We start from the raw sequence: 16,666 nt of genomic DNA, 5'->3' as shown, positions 1-16,666 counted from the left end.
TTAGCAATAGTCCAAATGTTAGTGGGATCGGGGGAGTGTGCTTGTTAAACCTTTGTTGTCAGAGAAATGAATTAATAATGTCTTGTTTCCATCTAAGTGCATTTAAAACCTCTGATTATTCAGGAGACGGGTACCAGCTGTTGATATCCAATTTTGACAATTAAGGCAGTGAAATTTAAAGACAATGACATTTTGTTTCACTCCTGGTTTAATAAAACTGTTGACAATGATGTCTCTGTCGTTATTCAAAACGCAGTGGATCCGATGGAGAAGGTTTCATTTAGGAACCCGAACCAGAAGGAGCCAAAGGTTAGAAAAAAAAACCTTCTACGTGCAAATTATGTCCTTGCGAGGAGTCTATAATTTTGTCCACTGGAGTTTCATGGGAAGCTATTTTAAGGTCTTTTCCAAAAATGTCCGAGTTGTGACATCTCCTTGGTGTGTTCCAGCTCAGCATGTGATGAAAGCTTGTCGAGGCGTCACCACCAGGTCTCCCTCGGTTTGAACGTCTTCTGCGCGGCCATTAAAATTTATGCAAAGATTAATTTCTGCTAACTCACAACACGCCGTTAAAATGACCTCCGCGTGTATTTCACATCCGCGGAAACGAGTTTCGCCTCGGTTTTCGAACCAAGGGATTAAACATCAGAGCAGGAGTGACTCCCGCCGGTGGCTGAAACGCGAGCCCCCCGACGGAGCTCGCGTTTCAGATTTCCGCAGCTCTTCTGTTAACAAGGTGCTAAATAATTCGAGATAATACAACCCCCTTTCACTCTCGCCCTTCCCGAGCCCTGGGACGGCACAGCTGCACTCTGCCCAAGGCCATGTTACCATCTCTTGACTCTTTGCCCCGACCCCTGACTACCACAGAAAAGAAAAACATGTCACAAAGGCCATCTTTAACCCCATCTCTGTTCTTTTTTTTTCACCGTAAACAACTTGAACATATCGCCCGGGCGTCGTCTGAGCCACTCCGTCGTTTGCGGCCGTCAAACAACGGGGCCTCTCGATCCATTCTTGTGGTAAAGGGAGTCCGTCGTAGGTAATGTGGTACCCTGAGGAGCGTTGTCGTTAAACTTTGATGAGTATCTGCCTGGAATTCTCCTCGGCGGAGGATCTCCGCAGAGATGATGGCAGATCACGTAAAGAACACGAGGAAGCAGGAGCGAGGGGAGGATCCAGGAACAGGAGAATGGTGAGGACGCGTTCACCGAAACTGGTTAATAGGCTTTTATTTTGGGTGAGTCTAATGTGTTTTTTTTTCTTTTTCTCATAGTGAGTCATGCCTTGGTACAGATGTGACGTCCTTCTGGTTCTCTGCGTCTGTCCCCTCGCCTGCGTCCCCGCGTCTCCCTGTCCTTCTGGCTGCTGCTGCCGTCGCCCGGGATTTTTGGTTTTGTGTGAATCCCTGGGTCTTAGGTCGCTCCCTCGCGCCGTCCCTCTGAGCACCTCCGCCCTTTCTGTGGCGAGAAACCAGCTCTGCAATGTGGACCACCTGCTGCGGCGTTTCTCCGGCCTCCAGGAGCTCAGCCTCAGTCACAACCTGCTGGCCCGCTTCCCCCGCGGCCTTCCGGCCAGCCTGGAGTCCCTACAGCTGCGGGAAAACCGCATCACTTACCTCACCTCGGGGACCCTGAGGCACCTGACGAACCTCACCCGCCTGGATCTGGAGGACAACCACATCCGTGCCATCCAACCCGGGGCGCTCCAAGGTCTGAGAAAACTTCAAGTTCTCACCCTGAAGGGGAACCGGCTCGCGAGCCTTCCACGGAAACTCCCACCCTCTTTGACCCACTTGGACCTCTCGGCCAACTGCATCTCGGCCCTGGAGCTGCCCTCGCTGTCGGCTCTTGTCAACCTGCAGGTCCTGAAAATCAACAGCAATTGCCTGCGTTCGGTCCCGGAGAGCGCCTTCGACGGTCTGCGACACCTCAGATCGTTGGACCTCAACAACAACCGCTGGGTGTGCGAGTGTGACATCTTGTATCTGTACCGCTGGCTGCTTAACGGCCATCTGAGGATGGCCACGGACTTGGTGTGCATAGAGCCGCTCCACCTGGCTCACCATCTGCTTCTCAACCTCTCCATCACGACCATCTGCCCCGGTGTCCACAGGACCAACCAGGGGAAACATCCGGAGGGTTTCACAGCGAAACCTGGAAACAGGAGCTCGCTGGATTCGAAGGATTTTCAGGACTTCTCAGCTGGTTTCATGTCCAAAGTCCCCACCGACAGGTTCCTTTCCAAAGCTCGGAGAGGTCGCGAAAATGTTCCTACTCATCAAGCGTCGCACGAACACTACTCTTTAGAGACGCTAAGTTTTGACGAGTGCGTGACGTTAAACGAAATCCAAACGTTGAGCCCACGTCGTTCTACAACTCTGAACGCCAGGGAGGAAGAAACATGCCAGGAAAACACCACGGGTTCGTACTCCCGCATAAGCACGACTGTCCCCGTGGAGACGCGCTTTTTGTTTTCCACAAAACTGGACGCCTGGCCCACCCGTAGCCCCCTGCCGGTCCCTCAGCCGGACGCGGTGATCGTCTCTCTGCTGGCCGTACTGTGTGTCCTGGTGTTGCTGCTGATGCTGGCTGTGCTGTTGGTCCTGCAAAAGACCCTTCACCGGCAACGGAGAGTGGCTCCGCTCGACAGAGGAGCCGGCGTTTAATAAGGGCACGCCAACGCCGGGGAGGTTTCGGTTGTTTTATTTCACAAGACAAGGACACTCTCTCATCGCACGTTTGGCATCGGGCCTGTGAAAACGCAGATGTGCAGGTTTAACAAGCCAGCCAAATAACGTTGATGCCAAAAGAAAATACAAACTGATGAAAAAAACAGCTGTATATGTTAATTCTGTATTTCTTAAAGGCCCGCCTTAATACTCTGTATAATTCAGCGACGGCAAAGAACTTCGGCTCCCATGACTATATTGAAAAATCTTAATTGTTTTCCAGTATCCACCAAGACGGAAAATCTGCATCAGGTGTAGCTATTTTCCAATGCTGAAGAAAAATAAATCCAACAACACTGTTATCAGCAGGCACTTTGCAAAGTGGGAAACTTGTAAAGCTGAAACAAGAATTTTATCTGGATAATCAATTTGTCATTTATTCATAATCAGCTTCATCATTTTATATAACCGACAAGCATTTGCTGGTTCCTGTTTCATAAATGCAATGTCTGAAATCATTTCCATTTTATAATTGAATGACACATCCTGAAAAAAGAACAGATCATAAAAAAAAAAAAATCGGGAGATTAACTCGCAGTGATGAATATTTTTCCAGGAAATAAAAAATCCATGAAGGAACAAAAAGCCCGACAAGCTGCTCTCACAAATGGCCTTCCATACAGCCATCATACTCGAACTATTCCAGGGCTGCCGTCGAAAGCCGAGAGTCGCTCCCCCAATCCCACGACGGAAAAGGAGATGGCAGATTAACTGCTGGCTTTGACCCGTTCCTCCTTCTTGTCGTCTTGCTTTAATCTGTAATCTGACAGCGCTGCTTTTATGGCATCCTCTGCCAACACTGCGGGGAAAGGGAGAGACACCGTGAGCAGAGACACGACTCCTGCGAAACTTTTCCCTTGAAGAGAGCCGAGACCCGGAAAAAAGCTTGTATTGCGGCATTTGTGAAGATGGCTGCAGTAAGTCTGTGTTTATTAAGGTGGGAAATACAGTGGGTGAGCAGAATAAACTCACTTAACTGCCAAATGTTTTGTTTCAATTAAATGTTGGCTTTCACCAAGTAATAATAAATTAGTCTAAATCGCTGCTTATTTATCTGAGATGTTAAATAAACAAATCATCTGACTTCACCAGATACGACGAGACAGAAAAGTCTGGATTGGACTATGGGCTGGACGGAGAGTTTAAAAAATAAGAAATTACTGGAGCAATGAAGCTTGACAGGCGGGAGGCAGAGCTCTTTGGCAATGTCCGTGTTCTTGATCTTCAGGGCTTCGTCCACCTGCAGGGTGACAAAAGGGGCAAACATCAGGATGGCACCAGTGGACCCCCTCCATCCTCCGCCCCTCTTCTCAATACTGTTCCAAACCGGACTCACCGACTTCCCCTTCACCCACTCAGTGGCCAGGGAGCTGGAGGCAATGGCCGATCCGCAGCCGAACGTCTTGAACTTGGCATCCACGATCTTGCCGTTTTCGTCCACCTCGATCTGAGAAGGGGCAGTGGGTCAGAGAAGTGTGTGTGTGTGTGTGTGTGTGTGGTAGTGGGGAGGCTGGAACAGTGTGACCTCTTGACCTCTGACTCACCTGGAGTTTCATAACATCCCCGCAGGCCGGTGCTCCCACCAGGCCCGTACCCACGTTTCTAGCCGTTTTGTCCAAGGACCCCACATTCCTAGGGTTCTCGTAATGGTCAACCACCTTCAAGGAACACACACACACACACACACACACACACACACACACACACACACACACACACACACACACACACACAAGTTTGTGGTGCTTGTTTTCAGCCACAGCTAGCAAGGGCACAGCTTTAGCAACCGACGAAAGACATGTGACGTAACGTAGTCTTTAGATAATAACAGTACCGCTGCGTCGTTACCTTTTTGTGATACGAACAGAGAGCAAACAGCTCCGGACCTTGGGTTCTGCCGCCGGACGACAACAGCAGCCACGACTTTCGTAAGAGCAGCGCCATGTTTGGTAGCGACCGGAAATCAACGAGTGAACACGAGTGAACACGAAGAGAGTGACGGGTGCTTTGTTGACAAACAGTAGCGAAGAGGGAAGCCTTATAGCGACACCTAGTGGTCAAACGCGAGCAGGCTCCTCCTCCTTTCGCGACGCCGCTTGCTTGTTTGTTACTAGGCAGACGAGCCTTTCCAATATGGCAGCGTCGGGAAACGCAGAGCAAACGCAGTTGCAAGACATGGAGGAGGAAGAAGATGCGGGGATGGAGGAGAGGGAAATGGAGTCGGATAACGACGATGAAGAGGGAATGGGGGTCGAAAATTCAGACGACGATGAAGAGGACGACTCTTCTGAGGACGAGAAAGAGAACGAAGCCGAAATCCAACGCCTGGAAGAGCAGGTAACATTAATTATCAACAGAGCTCATTTAACTTAACGTTAGCCGAGCTAGCTAGCGAGAATGAATGAGTGTTAAACAGTCCGTGGGAGTGAGCAGGCAGTGTCACGACAGTTAGACCTAATCCTTTCCTTGTGTGAAAGCAAAAAAAAAATCAACAGCCACAATTGCTGTTATCCTAAATAATCAATTAAATACGTATGGTACGACGTCATTCTCGCAACTGTCGTGATTAGCTGTGTTGCTATTCTGTGATGCTAAAGGCTCGTGTCATCCGCGCCTTTTTATTTTCCAGCTCCGTGTGACATCGTGACTTCTCTAGTACAAATGACCTTTCCAAAATACGAAAACTTTTTTTTTTACAGTTTAAATATCTAAATCACGATTTTAACGTAGCGGTAATTGTCCATAAAGGTGGCCTCCCATTAAATCTGATACAACAGCCGTGATACAACAGTGCTGTGTGATACTGTTACAGAAAAACTGGCAAAAGTTACACTTCTTCCTTAGACTGTAGCAGGTGCACAGAACTCCCAGTCTCATTCTGCCGAAGTCCAAAGTGAAATATTACAAATGAATATATCATTGTGTAATAATGTGGAGGCATTGACACAGCGTTTGTGATAATGTTGTAATATATTATACATAGAGTCATTGGTGCAATTGTTGTGTAGTAAATGACTTTTGTGCTTTTAAAGTTTGAATACATAATGTAGCGTCATTTTTATTACAACATTAATGATCTTACAAACATAGGATTACTATTGTATCTACTGGATCAGGTTTTTGGTTATATTTTGAAAAAAAATTAAAAAATCTGCTTGCCAGTTTCATGATTCCCTGCATGTAACTGGTCAAATATTTTCTTTTCTATCAGTAGTGACACTGCTTTGGTATTAATTCATTGATTTTTATGCACCTATATACTTATCATAAACTCACCATTCTAATTCTTAACTGACGTCTCTCCGTGGGATTTCAGCTATCAATCAATGCCTTCGACTACAACTGCCACGTTGATCTCATCAAACTGCTAAAGCAGGAGGGTGAGCTCCTGCGTCTGCGGAAGGCAAGGCAAAAGATGAGTGAACTTTTCCCACTTACTGAAGGTTGGTACGGGTATAATTCTGAATGAGGTCAGAAGAATTGGTTCACCGCAGCTTTGAATTATTGATACAACTGATGCCATATTTTGTGCAATCCCACAGAAATCTGGCTAGATTGGCTTAAGGATGAGATTCGTCTCACTGAGGAAGAGCCGAACCGGGAGGAAGTCTATAAACTCTTTGAGAGGGCTGTAAAGGACTATATTTGTAAGTGCATCACACAAAGGTATTGCCTTTGAATTGACATGCAGTAATTACATAAGATTAACATTGAGTTCTGTGTTTGTACACGCAGGTCCGGATATATGGCTTGAATATGCTCAGTATTCAATAGGGGGTATGGGTTCACCTGGCGGAATGGATAAAGCGCGATCCATCTTTGAGAGAGCATTGGTAGCTGTTGGCATTCACGTCACCAAGGGACAAACGGTGTGGGAGGCTTACAGAGAGTTTGAGAATGCCATTTTGTCTACAGTACAGGTTTGTGTTTTCATCACATGGCAGCTGTCATTTGTAAGCCCAAGACATTTGCCAATAGTTGCAGCAGCTGCAACGCTTCCCTTGTTGCTTCTTTTCCTTGCATTTCAATCACTCACACTGAAGACTGCAAGGAAATGATCCCTCTCCACAATGAGTGAAACCGCTTTGCATTTGAAAGACTTTTTGTTTATGATGGCCTTAGTTCAGCTGTCATTTGGTTTTTACAGCTTCATAGCTACTTGATATTCATTGCATTTTGTTTTTGATTGGAATGTAACTTTAATATAAATTGACTGATTATGTTAACTTGTCATTGAAGTTCTGATTTTAGAGTGTGTTAAATTTGCACTATATAATCTTGTTTATCAGCTGATGCATTCAAAATTAAAAAAATCTCTTTAGACTGAAAACAAACTAAATTCATACGCTGGTAGCATAAACTTGGATTCTTCCATTTCTCCTGTCAGCCTCCCCCTGGCAGGATTCCCAGCAACGACGAGCAGGAGTTGTTCAGCGCTCAGCTTAAGCGCATTCATACACTGTTTCGCCGGCAGCTGGGCATCCCCTTATTGGGTAAGTATGCAGCCTCTTGTGTTCAGGCCATGTGCTGTAAATGGAGAAAATCATGGGGGCAAAATCCTCTCTCCTGATCCATATGAATATATATCCCTGTAAAGGTGTCTGTTATGATACAGTAGCTGCTCGCTGAACTTTCTACACTTAAACAGCTGCAGAAAAACAAGTCAATTTGAGTGCAGAAGAACTTGGGCTGCTGATATGAATCATGCATTGGCACGCCTCATCCACCGCTGTGCAATTTCACTTTCTCCCTGAATGTGTTCAAAATCATGGCATCACAAGAGCATTCAGCTTCTGAGGTGGGAATGCTGTCATCAGCTCTTTCATGGAGAGCCTATGTTTTCCAACACTCTGCGTGAGCCGTCACATACTAATGAGAGCATCACTTTCTGACCACTTGAAGTATTTTAAGCAGTCGTCTTCTTGGTACCAGATACGATAGAAAACCTGAAGCCTGCATCACAGTGTTGTTTGCAGTGAGTTATGTTTTTTTCCCCAGACATGGAGGCTACATATGCAGAATATGAGGAGTGGTCTGACCAGGGGGTGCCTGACACTGTCTTACATCAGTACAAAAAAGCTTCGGAGCAGTTAGAAAAGTGCAAGGCTTTCGAAGAGTCACTGGTAATGATATAAATGATCAAACAATTCCTCCTAAACTTTTTTTGATATGTGACTTTGAACATACTTGTATCTTATCCTGCTCATCCTGTATTGTTCCAGCTGGTAGCAGAGACGCCTAAGCTGGCGGAGTATCAGGCTTACATTGACTTCGAGCTAAAGGAGGGAGACCCACCGCGGATCCAGATCATCTTTGAGCGGGCTTTGGCAGAGAACTGCCTGGTGCCAGACATGTGGTCAAAATACACCACATATCTTGTGAGTTATTATGACACTCATCAGGTTCAAGCACAAATAATCCCTTCTTGGATTGTAGTCTGCATCTTCAGCCACACACAGACAATGCTACAGTTTCAGCGGGGGATCATTGAACTGTGTTGTTTTGTCCTAGGACCGTCAGCTAAAAATCAAAGACCTGGTTCTTTCGACTCATGAACGCGCCGTCAGAAACTGCCCCTGGACAATGGGTCTGTGGAAGAGCTACCTGCTGGCACTGGAGAGGCACGGGGCCGAACATCAAACGGTGTCAGGTAAACCGCTTTGCCTGCTTTGTCACTACAGGGTCTGTTTTTTAGAAAAACAAATTGCTGATCCGTATAAGATGTCGGTCCAACGCCGGTGAGGTCGGTCGGATGTTTTTCGCGTTTCACAAACCCAAAACCACATAAGCAGCAATGCGGGAGGCTTAGATCGAATGGATCTGGTACCTTTCGTACCGTTGACAAGTTTAGCACAGGGGAAAAACAAGTTGTTGTTTTTTTCCCCATTATTTTTGCGACAGCTCGGTAGCTGTTACTGACAGTTCTTGTGGCGGTCCCGGTGGCCAATGTGTGTTGCCGAATCAATTTCCACCCATTTAAAGTAAATGCGACCATCATAACTGAAGCCTCATGTTTTAACAGGTGAATGTTTAAATGGCAAACCGAGGAATTATTGTGGGAGAGACGCGACTATATTTAATGTGTGATAAATACTAATGCGGAAAATATCCTAGACCCTTATTTAGGTATTCTATGTAATGGCTTTCCATTCGAATTTTGTATCTTTTGCTTTCCTCACAGATGTTTTTGAAAAGGCGCTGAATGCAGGTTTCATTCAAGCCACAGATTATGTTGAGATCTGGCAGGCCTACCTGGATTACCTGAGGAGGCGTGTGGATTTCAGCCAAGGTGAGAGCAACTGTGACAGGAGGCAGAATATTTCTTCTGTGTCTGCAAACGCTGGAACGACAACACGTTTCCTTTGCTGATGGAAATTTCAATCTTGCAGAGTCAAGTAAAGAATTAGAGGAATTACGAGGCGCCTTCTCTCGATCTCTGGATTACATGAAACAAGATGTCGAAGAAAGTAAGCACATCCTTCCTGCGGTTAATACTCAAATGAGCGTTTTCATTTAGTTTCTGCTCATGACTGTTTTTGCTTTTGTAGGGTTTGGTGAAAGCGGAGACCCTTCCTGTATCATTATGCAGATCTGGGCAAGGATAGAGGTAAAAATAGTTGCCATGACAACCATGATCATCTATGACAATCTGTTTTGATGAATCATCCTTGCCACTTTATTGGATCTCTTTTAAAAGAAATTTGCTGTCCTTAGATGTCACCATTGATAAGTGATGAGCTGTGATGAGTGCTTTTTTTAACAATTTTTCTTCTTTAATAGTTAAATGGGTCTTTTGTGCAACTGCATAGGTTTAAACATGTGGTAAAATGTTCTTTTCGCATAACAAAGTAACTATTGCTAGACTGAAGGATCTTTTTTTTTTCTTTTCTAATAGATTTGTTTTAACATTCACTTCTGAAGTATATGTATGGCAGGGAGACAAATCAACACTGGAAATGACAGTCATTTCTATGGAAACAAGTGGTGCAAATATAATTCTTCCACTGTCCTCCCCACCAGGCCCTCCACTGTAAAAACATGCAGAAAGCCAGGGAGCTGTGGGACAACATCATGACAAAAGGGAATGCCAAATACGCCAACATGTGGCTGGAGTACTACAACCTTGAAAGGTCTTGTGTCTTTATGAACAAAGGCATTTAAGGAATGCACTTTGTGCATCACTCGCTGAAACATGTGTTTTACTTTTCCCTATTATTTCTTTAACTTGAATGTTAGGTCTTATGGCGATCCTGTCCACTGTCGTAAAGCTCTTCACCGAGCTGTCCAGTGCACCTCGGACTACCCAGAGCACGTGTGTGAGGTCCTGCTCACCTTTGAGAGGGTGGAAGGTGAGCCTTGTTGTGAAGTAAACTGTAAAATATGTTGATAAAGAGGACTTGCAGTAGAACAACACCTTGTTTGTCGTGTTCAGGCTCCTTGGAAGACTGGGACGTTGCTGTGCAGAAGACCGAGACCCGACTTAACAGGATTAATGAGCAGAGAGCAAAGGTGGGGGCACAGATCTGCAAGGCTTGCTGCAGGTTTGCCATTGAACTACTGTAGCACACATTAAGGGTTCGTGCTCATCTGTTAGGCGGCAGAGAAAGAAGCTGCGGTGGCTCAACAAGAGGAAGAAAGAGAGGAGCAGCGGCGGAAAAGCAAGGCAGACAAGAAAGCTCAGAAGAAGGCGCAGAAAGGATTTCGTTATGGGGAGAAGAGAAAAGCAGAGCAAGAGAATTATCAGGATGAATGGAATGAGCACTCAGGTAAAAAACATGTTCTCGACTTGAAAGATAACAAGATATACTAATGTATGTTCATGGAAAAATGTAAGTTCCTCTTTCTCACTGAAAGAACAAGCTCCCAAACGGCACAGGGGAAATGGCGACCAAGCGACAGAGGAGCATATGGAGACAGAGACGGGACTGTTTGGGAGAACCGCTCCTCCCGGCTATAAGCCAGCTTCACCTGGAATTAAAAAAACCCAACAGGCCACCTCCGAAAGGCAGAGCGATGATAAGCAGGAGCTTCGAAATGACAAAAGCAGTGTGTTCATAAGCAACCTAGCGTACACCCTGGAGGAACCCGAGGCCAAACTCAGGACGCTGTTTGAGAGCTGCGGTCCCATCAAACAGATTCGCCCTGTGTTCGGCAGCCGGGGCAGCTTCAAAGGCTACTGCTACGTGCAGTTTGAGAGCCAGATGTCTGTCCCCGACGCCCTAAAACTAGACAGACGAGAAGTGGAGGGCAGGCCGATGTTTGTGTCACCCTGCGTAGACAAAAACAAGAACCCGGACTTCAAGGTAAATAATGGGACGTGGAGGTGATTTAAGAAATGTTTTAATTAGAATCTGCAATGACTGGACCTTCTGCTCGGATGCCGCCGCAGGTGTTCAAGTATAACACGTCTATGGAGAAACACAAAATCTTCATCTCTGGGCTGCCATTTTCCTGCACCAAGGAGCAGCTGGAAGAAATTAGCAAAAACTATGGCACTCCAAAGGATGTTCGACTGGTCACATACCGCTCAGGAAAACCAAAGGTGAGGTATGAAGGAGCGGGCTGCTCTTAGGTGTTTGACTAAAATTGATCATCGTCTTGTGCATGAGCTGATCAAAGTCTCGGCTGACCAATTGACCCAACTTCTTGTTGGGCTCTGCAGGGTCTGGCGTACGTGGAGTTTGCAGATGAAACCCAGGCTTCCCAGGCAGTAATGAAAATGGATGGCTTGGAAATAGATGGCAATAAAATCTCCGTTGCTATAAGTAACCCTCCTCGCAGAAACATGGATAAAGCTGGATCCAGCAGGCCCACGGCAGAACTAATGCCTCGCCAAGTCTATGGAACGTAAGTTTTCTAATGCCCTTATCAAGCACTCTTACTTTTATTAATAAACAAAAAAATATTTTCTGAGATTCATTCTTTCAAACATGCAAAATGAAGTTTGTTTTTGGTTTCCAGGCGAGGGAGAGGGCGCACCCAGCTCTCATTACTCCCTCGATCGCTGCACAGACAAAGTGAGCCTGTTAGCAAAGTGGAGAATGGAACTGCAGCTGCTGCCGACGAGACAAAAACTCTGACTAATTCAGACTTTGCCAAGATGCTTTTGAATAAGTGAAAGGATGAGCAGGAGAATGATCACCCTCACACTGAAAGCCATCTTGTGTCAGAACGAGTAACGTGGTGAATGTGTGTATGTGCGTGCGTGCATTTGTGAGAGAGTACCTGATATCCGTTTGATGCCAGCCTTCTAATAATTTGTTTGTTAGACTGCCTTAATCACAGAACTCTGGTCCTTCATCATTAACTCCAAATGATGGAGGGTCAAGATCTTCAGATATCATGAAAGACTTCTCTGTTTTTGTTATAAGGAGGCTGGCTATTTTATAAAAATGTATGATATTTGTTGTGTAAATATATTGTATGTAAAACTATGCGTCACATTGCAAACTGTCTTCTTTTATTTTATCTGAAAGCAGTTGAACAGAAATTTATGGGATAGTTTTTTGGTTATTCAAAACAGCTTATCTTTTGAATATTGGTCAGGAAGGTGACATTTTGAGGGCCAGATGTGGTGTATTAGTTTGTGTGTACAGACATTGGGTGTGCTACCGTGGTTTGAAAAATTCTGAAATGTTTAGTGGGCAACAAAAAAAGGTTGGACGAGTGAGGACAGTGTCATCGGACTTTAAGCTAAAACCTGAGCTGCTATTCACAAGTGATACAAATCTGAATTAAAAGGTAACGGTCACACTGCAAAGGCATGATCCTGTCAAGAAAACACCCATTGCGACTAAAGCTCATCGGCTGCATTTGTCGGGGAGAAAAAGAAAGGAAGTGAAATCTTGTCACGGCACATGATAATTTGTTTTGGCTCGATCTTTCCAACAGTTGATCTTTGACTCCACTCAGACTAGTTTGATCCACTGTCCCCAAAAGGTGATGAAAGGGGGAAATAGGATTTGCTTGACAGTGGTCAATGTGACATTTAGTCAAAGGCAGTGTAGACGGTGGCATGTCTAAACAGAATATCTCAAAGTCAGTTACATAACATCTAGTACAGTTGTACCCACATCAGCACACCAGAATTTGTTGTTCACATCAAATCCCAGTGGATGTGTCTCTGTTCACAAATTTGACTTTTTAAGAGGATATATATTACTGATTTTAAGAGCAAATGTAGAAGTGGTTATTTTCATGGTATAAACAGGTGTTTTTTTATGGTGGAAATTATCCCTTGTACCAACTAAAACCTGAGAACAGGTTTTGTTTTTTCATTTTTTCAATGTGGTTCAGACCTGTTTTTGTCTTAGCGGGTCACACTTAGTTGACATTTAGGTCTGCAGTTGCTTTGAGACAATCTATGCAGTTTTTCATCCTCTATGTATTGATCATCTCCAGATTTAAAATAGTTTACATTGTTTCTTGGTAGATCTGTCTGATTTGGATAATACCCGTGTATGTATATAGTGGTTAATATCAAAAGGTCACCATAATTGTAAGATATATACACAAACAGATGGAATACAAGCTATATGAACTGCTCTCACCACAGTGGCCTGATCCAAAAAAAAAGAAAAAAAAAAAGCCAACAAAAACAAGGTTGAAGGCATTTTCTGTTTCACACGTAGTATTCCAAGGTGATGTTCTGGGTGTTTTGTATCATTTCTAAGGTCAGTGTTTTCAAATTAATAGAGAAACTAATAGGATTGTTTCCCTTGTCAATTCATGGCATTTATTTTCTTGCTTGTTAAACAATGTACCCTTTCTACCTTGTGTTTTGGGATCCTGAGAAGTGTCATGTTAGTTTTGTTTCTGATCTATAAGTTGTTTTAATAAAGACAACAGAAATAAACACTCTGATACTGATCCTGTATGGCAGTGAGAGCTGTTTATGATAGAAAGTCATACTAGGAGATAATGTAACACTTTTAATTTTTAAAATAAATAATTAAATACAAGGGAAAGCATTTCAGTGTAGGGAGGACACGTCCCAGACGACAAGGCTGAATTTAACAAACTCAAAATGCCGTACAGCCAGTCAACAGTGGAATCACTGCATCTCAAGTCAGATGACAAGGCAAAGCTCTTTCAACCTCACATCAGCAGTAGTCTCAAGTTTAGATAGTATTCAAATGAAATCAATAAGGCTTCCTATGAGAATAAATCTGGATACAAAATTTTCCTTACACATGAATATAGGCACATTCAGAAAAAAATCCAATTGCAGTAGGAAGTTTACATGGCCATTCAACTGATGTAGAATCAGATAGCGAATCGTCTTTCAACGAGTGCAATTCTTCACCTCACCTATAATATATTAGTTTAATTGTGAACAGGGATGGTCTGTTTGCATTTGAGACAGCCATTGTCCTGGCTGGCCCCTGGGAGCCCGACAGCGTGCTCCGTTGTAGAAATCAACAGCGTGTCCAACGTGATCTCTGTACATTTGGCTATGAAGCGAATGAAGGGTCGTATGTCGCCCTCATTGGCTGTGTCAAGAGCTGTGTAGTACTCAGCCCTTTGTTCTTTTCGGATAGTGATTGGCGGATACCGCGCCTGCATGAGAACTAGGTTCATCAACAGCCGCGACGTGCGTCCGTTGCCGTCTACGAACGGGTGCACGTATACTAGTTTGTAGTGGGCGAGAGCCGCGTACTCCACGGGATGCAGCTGCAGGGCCTCCTCGGAGTTCAGCCACTGCGTCAGCTCCTCCATGTGGCGCTGCAGGTCCTGAGGGTGCGGAGGGATGTGGTGGCCTACAAACACCTGGCTGGTGCGCAGCCTCCCTCCCTCCACGGGATCCACGTAGCCAAGCACTCGACGGTGAATCTCCAGGATGTCGTTAACAGAGATAGCTCCCGCTCTGGACAGCAGCGTGGTGTTGATATACTTCATGGCCGCATCCACGCCGATGGCCTCGTTCTGTTCCTGTAGGCTCTTCCCGGGGACGGCATAGCGCGTCTCGATGATGTGACGAATCTCGGACAGGGTGAGAGTGCTGCCTTCAATGGCCACCGTGTGATAGATGTGGTGATAGTAGGTTTCCTCCATCACTCGGCGGAGCACAGAGTTGCCTTTAGGTATGGACATGAGGCGACGCACTTTGCTGTCAATGATCCCAAAATGACGCTGATCGATCTCCTCCACCAAGGGGAGAGTGCGGTCTCGGCTGACCAGAGCTCTCTCATTGTATGGTGAGATGGTCAGGGCTTTGGTGTAAAGGTGGTCTGCCTGGACGACATCCTTCTCTTCCTCCAAAATGGTCCCCAGCTCAGTCAGTGCGTCCACAAAATCTGGATTCATGTTGAGCGCGTGCACCAGCAGCTTGTGAGCCTTCTCCCGCTTCCCGAGTTTCTTCATCTCCAGCGCCTGCTGCAGTGACGCTCTGGCCTCCAGCTCCATTGCTGCATTGCAACACAGGAGGGTGTAAATAATAGCCAAAAGGAACAAAGGTAGAGAGAAATACTGTTTCAAAATCATATATGCTCGACTTTAAACCTTATTTCCGTCAGACTGAGCCAGAAACTAGAGCACTGTTGGTAGCGCAATACATTCTTTTTAAAAGCTGCCAGTCTGTCTTTTTACCACACCTGTTAACTGTACCAACACAAACAATGAGTTTCTTCTATGTGACATCACATTTAGTACTTGTAAATGTTTTAAATTCCTGTGTTTAATACCAATAAATAAACTGGCGAGGCATCTGGCGGTCCATTAGGACAAGAATGTCACGCACAAGGAACTACAGTATGCCTTGCACGGGAACGGCAAGGGAACAATTCTACCAGGCGGTATTTTGAAATACACATTCTGGTATCAGTGCACGGTTTGCTGCTTGTACCTTTGCTGGGCTTGGACTTCACGGGCAGCAGGTCCAGGTCAGTGAGAGGGACGGTGAGACTGGTGGACTGCACGGCCGCAGCCTGGTGGAGGCTTCCCCACAGCTGGCAGCGGAGCTGGGCGATGCCCTTCAGCGCGTCGCAGCAGCGGTCCTCCACCCCGACCAGGGGCATGAGGAGCGCAAACAGGGAGCCCAGGAGGACGCACAGAAGCGGACCCCATCCCCCGAGGACCCGGCCACTGGTGCATCGCAGCACCATCACCGCAGACATGATGTAACCGGGTCAAAGCGTCCATCTTCCGCCGCGGTCCCCCATCTAAGTTCCACACCGGCGACCAGAGCGGAGAAGCCGCTGACAGGACGGGGAGGACTCCGAATAACTTGGATCTTATTTACCAACACTTAACACCTCTTTAGAAAGCTAACACTCTCCGGATCAAATAGGCACTCGCATAGTTTTTTTTTTTGTAAATGTTAAACCTAAACTACACGCAAAGTAAACAACGACCGCAAGCAGCTGGTTTGTGTTCAGCGACGGTTGTTCACGAAAATACACATCATCGACTTCCGTATTCCAAGCCTTCCAATGTACTGGAACATCATTGGTCAGATTGAGGTAGAAGAACTGCGTTGATTGGCTAAAAACGTAGCTATTCAAGCGATGGTTCGTAATAGTTTGTGATTGGGCAAACGATTGCTATAACCCCTAACCCGTTATAATCTATTTGGTAACAGTGAGGGGGAAATAATATTAATATTAATTAATATTAATATTATTAATATTAATATTAATATCATCAATAATTATAAAAGTGACATGACATTAAAACTTTTGAGCTGTAGTTAGAATTGTATTTTTCTCAAATTTAAGGGTGAGCATTCGATAAATGAACATGTAATCAAATTCAATTTGAATTTAGGTAAGTCTGCAAATCGAGACTCGTGTCATCAAACAAATCAGTTGCCAGGTAGAAGGAAACAGTTAAAAATTGCAACAATAATAATGTCCTGCATTCAATATGTCTGGTAAAACCACATTTTAAAGCTATGATTTCTATAATAACTGGTGAAGGTTATTAGGCTACAATTTT

The 16,666-nt window shown here is 45.2% G+C and overlaps 3 protein-coding genes across 3 annotated transcripts; 1 reads left to right on the top strand and 2 right to left on the bottom strand.

The window, feature by feature from the left end:
• Positions 1–2,689: 2,689 nt before the first annotated feature.
• Positions 2,690–4,736, bottom strand: iscua (iron-sulfur cluster assembly enzyme a). The gene is made up of 5 exons (XM_086174098.1): positions 4,580–4,736; positions 4,276–4,389; positions 4,068–4,178; positions 3,893–3,971; positions 2,690–3,530 (listed from the first exon to the last, which is right to left on the bottom strand). Exons 1-5 carry the CDS (start codon positions 4,673–4,675, stop codon positions 3,439–3,441), a joined length of 492 nt encoding a protein of 163 aa, XP_086030224.1. The 5' UTR covers positions 4,676–4,736; the 3' UTR covers positions 2,690–3,438.
• A 114-nt stretch (positions 4,737–4,850) lies between these two features.
• On the top strand, positions 4,851–12,181 carry sart3 (spliceosome associated factor 3, U4/U6 recycling protein). The gene is made up of 19 exons (XM_086173813.1): positions 4,851–5,068; positions 6,048–6,174; positions 6,274–6,378; positions 6,467–6,651; positions 7,119–7,224; positions 7,730–7,854; positions 7,954–8,109; positions 8,243–8,381; positions 8,913–9,020; positions 9,121–9,198; positions 9,280–9,338; positions 9,752–9,861; positions 9,968–10,080; positions 10,164–10,240; positions 10,326–10,497; positions 10,586–11,034; positions 11,121–11,273; positions 11,394–11,578; positions 11,693–12,181. The coding sequence occupies exons 1-19, from the start codon at positions 4,865–4,867 to the stop codon at positions 11,847–11,849; spliced, it is 2,808 nt and encodes a 935-aa protein (XP_086029939.1). The 5' UTR covers positions 4,851–4,864; the 3' UTR covers positions 11,850–12,181.
• Positions 12,182–13,651: 1,470 nt separating this feature from the next.
• On the bottom strand, positions 13,652–16,161 carry ficd (FIC domain protein adenylyltransferase). Its single transcript, XM_086173814.1, has 2 exons — positions 15,576–16,161; positions 13,652–15,138 (listed from the first exon to the last, which is right to left on the bottom strand). The coding sequence occupies exons 1-2, from the start codon at positions 15,844–15,846 to the stop codon at positions 14,057–14,059; spliced, it is 1,353 nt and encodes a 450-aa protein (XP_086029940.1). The 5' UTR covers positions 15,847–16,161; the 3' UTR covers positions 13,652–14,056.
• Positions 16,162–16,666: the final 505 nt, after the last annotated feature.

Source organism: Fistularia commersonii, chromosome 26 (assembly GCF_037954325.1).
Source record: "Fistularia commersonii isolate RoL2024-O1a breed Wild chromosome 26, RoL_Fcom_v1.0, whole genome shotgun sequence".
Lineage (NCBI taxonomy): Eukaryota > Metazoa > Chordata > Actinopteri > Syngnathiformes > Fistulariidae > Fistularia > Fistularia commersonii.
This window is presented reverse-complemented; position numbering and strand designations above follow the sequence as displayed.

What these genes read in the sequence shown, in the direction of transcription:
- iscua (XM_086174098.1), bottom strand. Translation starts at nt 4,675, where the DNA reads ATGGCGCTGCTCTTACGAAAGTCGTGGCTGCTGTTGTCGTCCGGCGGC. An exon ending in GGGATGTTATGAAACTCCAG is followed by an intron (nt 4,179 to 4,275) that starts GTGAGTCAGAGG and finishes GCCCCTTCTCAG; the next exon opens with ATCGAGGTGGACGAAAACGG. An exon ending in AGTGGGTGAAGGGGAAGTCG is followed by an intron (nt 3,972 to 4,067) that starts GTGAGTCCGGTT and finishes GTCACCCTGCAG; the next exon opens with GTGGACGAAGCCCTGAAGAT.
- sart3 (XM_086173813.1), top strand. Translation starts at nt 4,865, where the DNA reads ATGGCAGCGTCGGGAAACGCAGAGCAAACGCAGTTGCAAGACATGGAG. An exon ending in AGGCTTTCGAAGAGTCACTG is followed by an intron (nt 7,855 to 7,953) that starts GTAATGATATAA and finishes GTATTGTTCCAG; the next exon opens with CTGGTAGCAGAGACGCCTAA. An exon ending in GAAACAAGATGTCGAAGAAA is followed by an intron (nt 9,199 to 9,279) that starts GTAAGCACATCC and finishes TTGCTTTTGTAG; the next exon opens with GGTTTGGTGAAAGCGGAGAC.
- ficd (XM_086173814.1), bottom strand. Translation starts at nt 15,846, where the DNA reads ATGTCTGCGGTGATGGTGCTGCGATGCACCAGTGGCCGGGTCCTCGGG. An exon ending in GAAGTCCAAGCCCAGCAAAG is followed by an intron (nt 15,139 to 15,575) that starts GTACAAGCAGCA and finishes GTTGCAATGCAG; the next exon opens with CAATGGAGCTGGAGGCCAGA.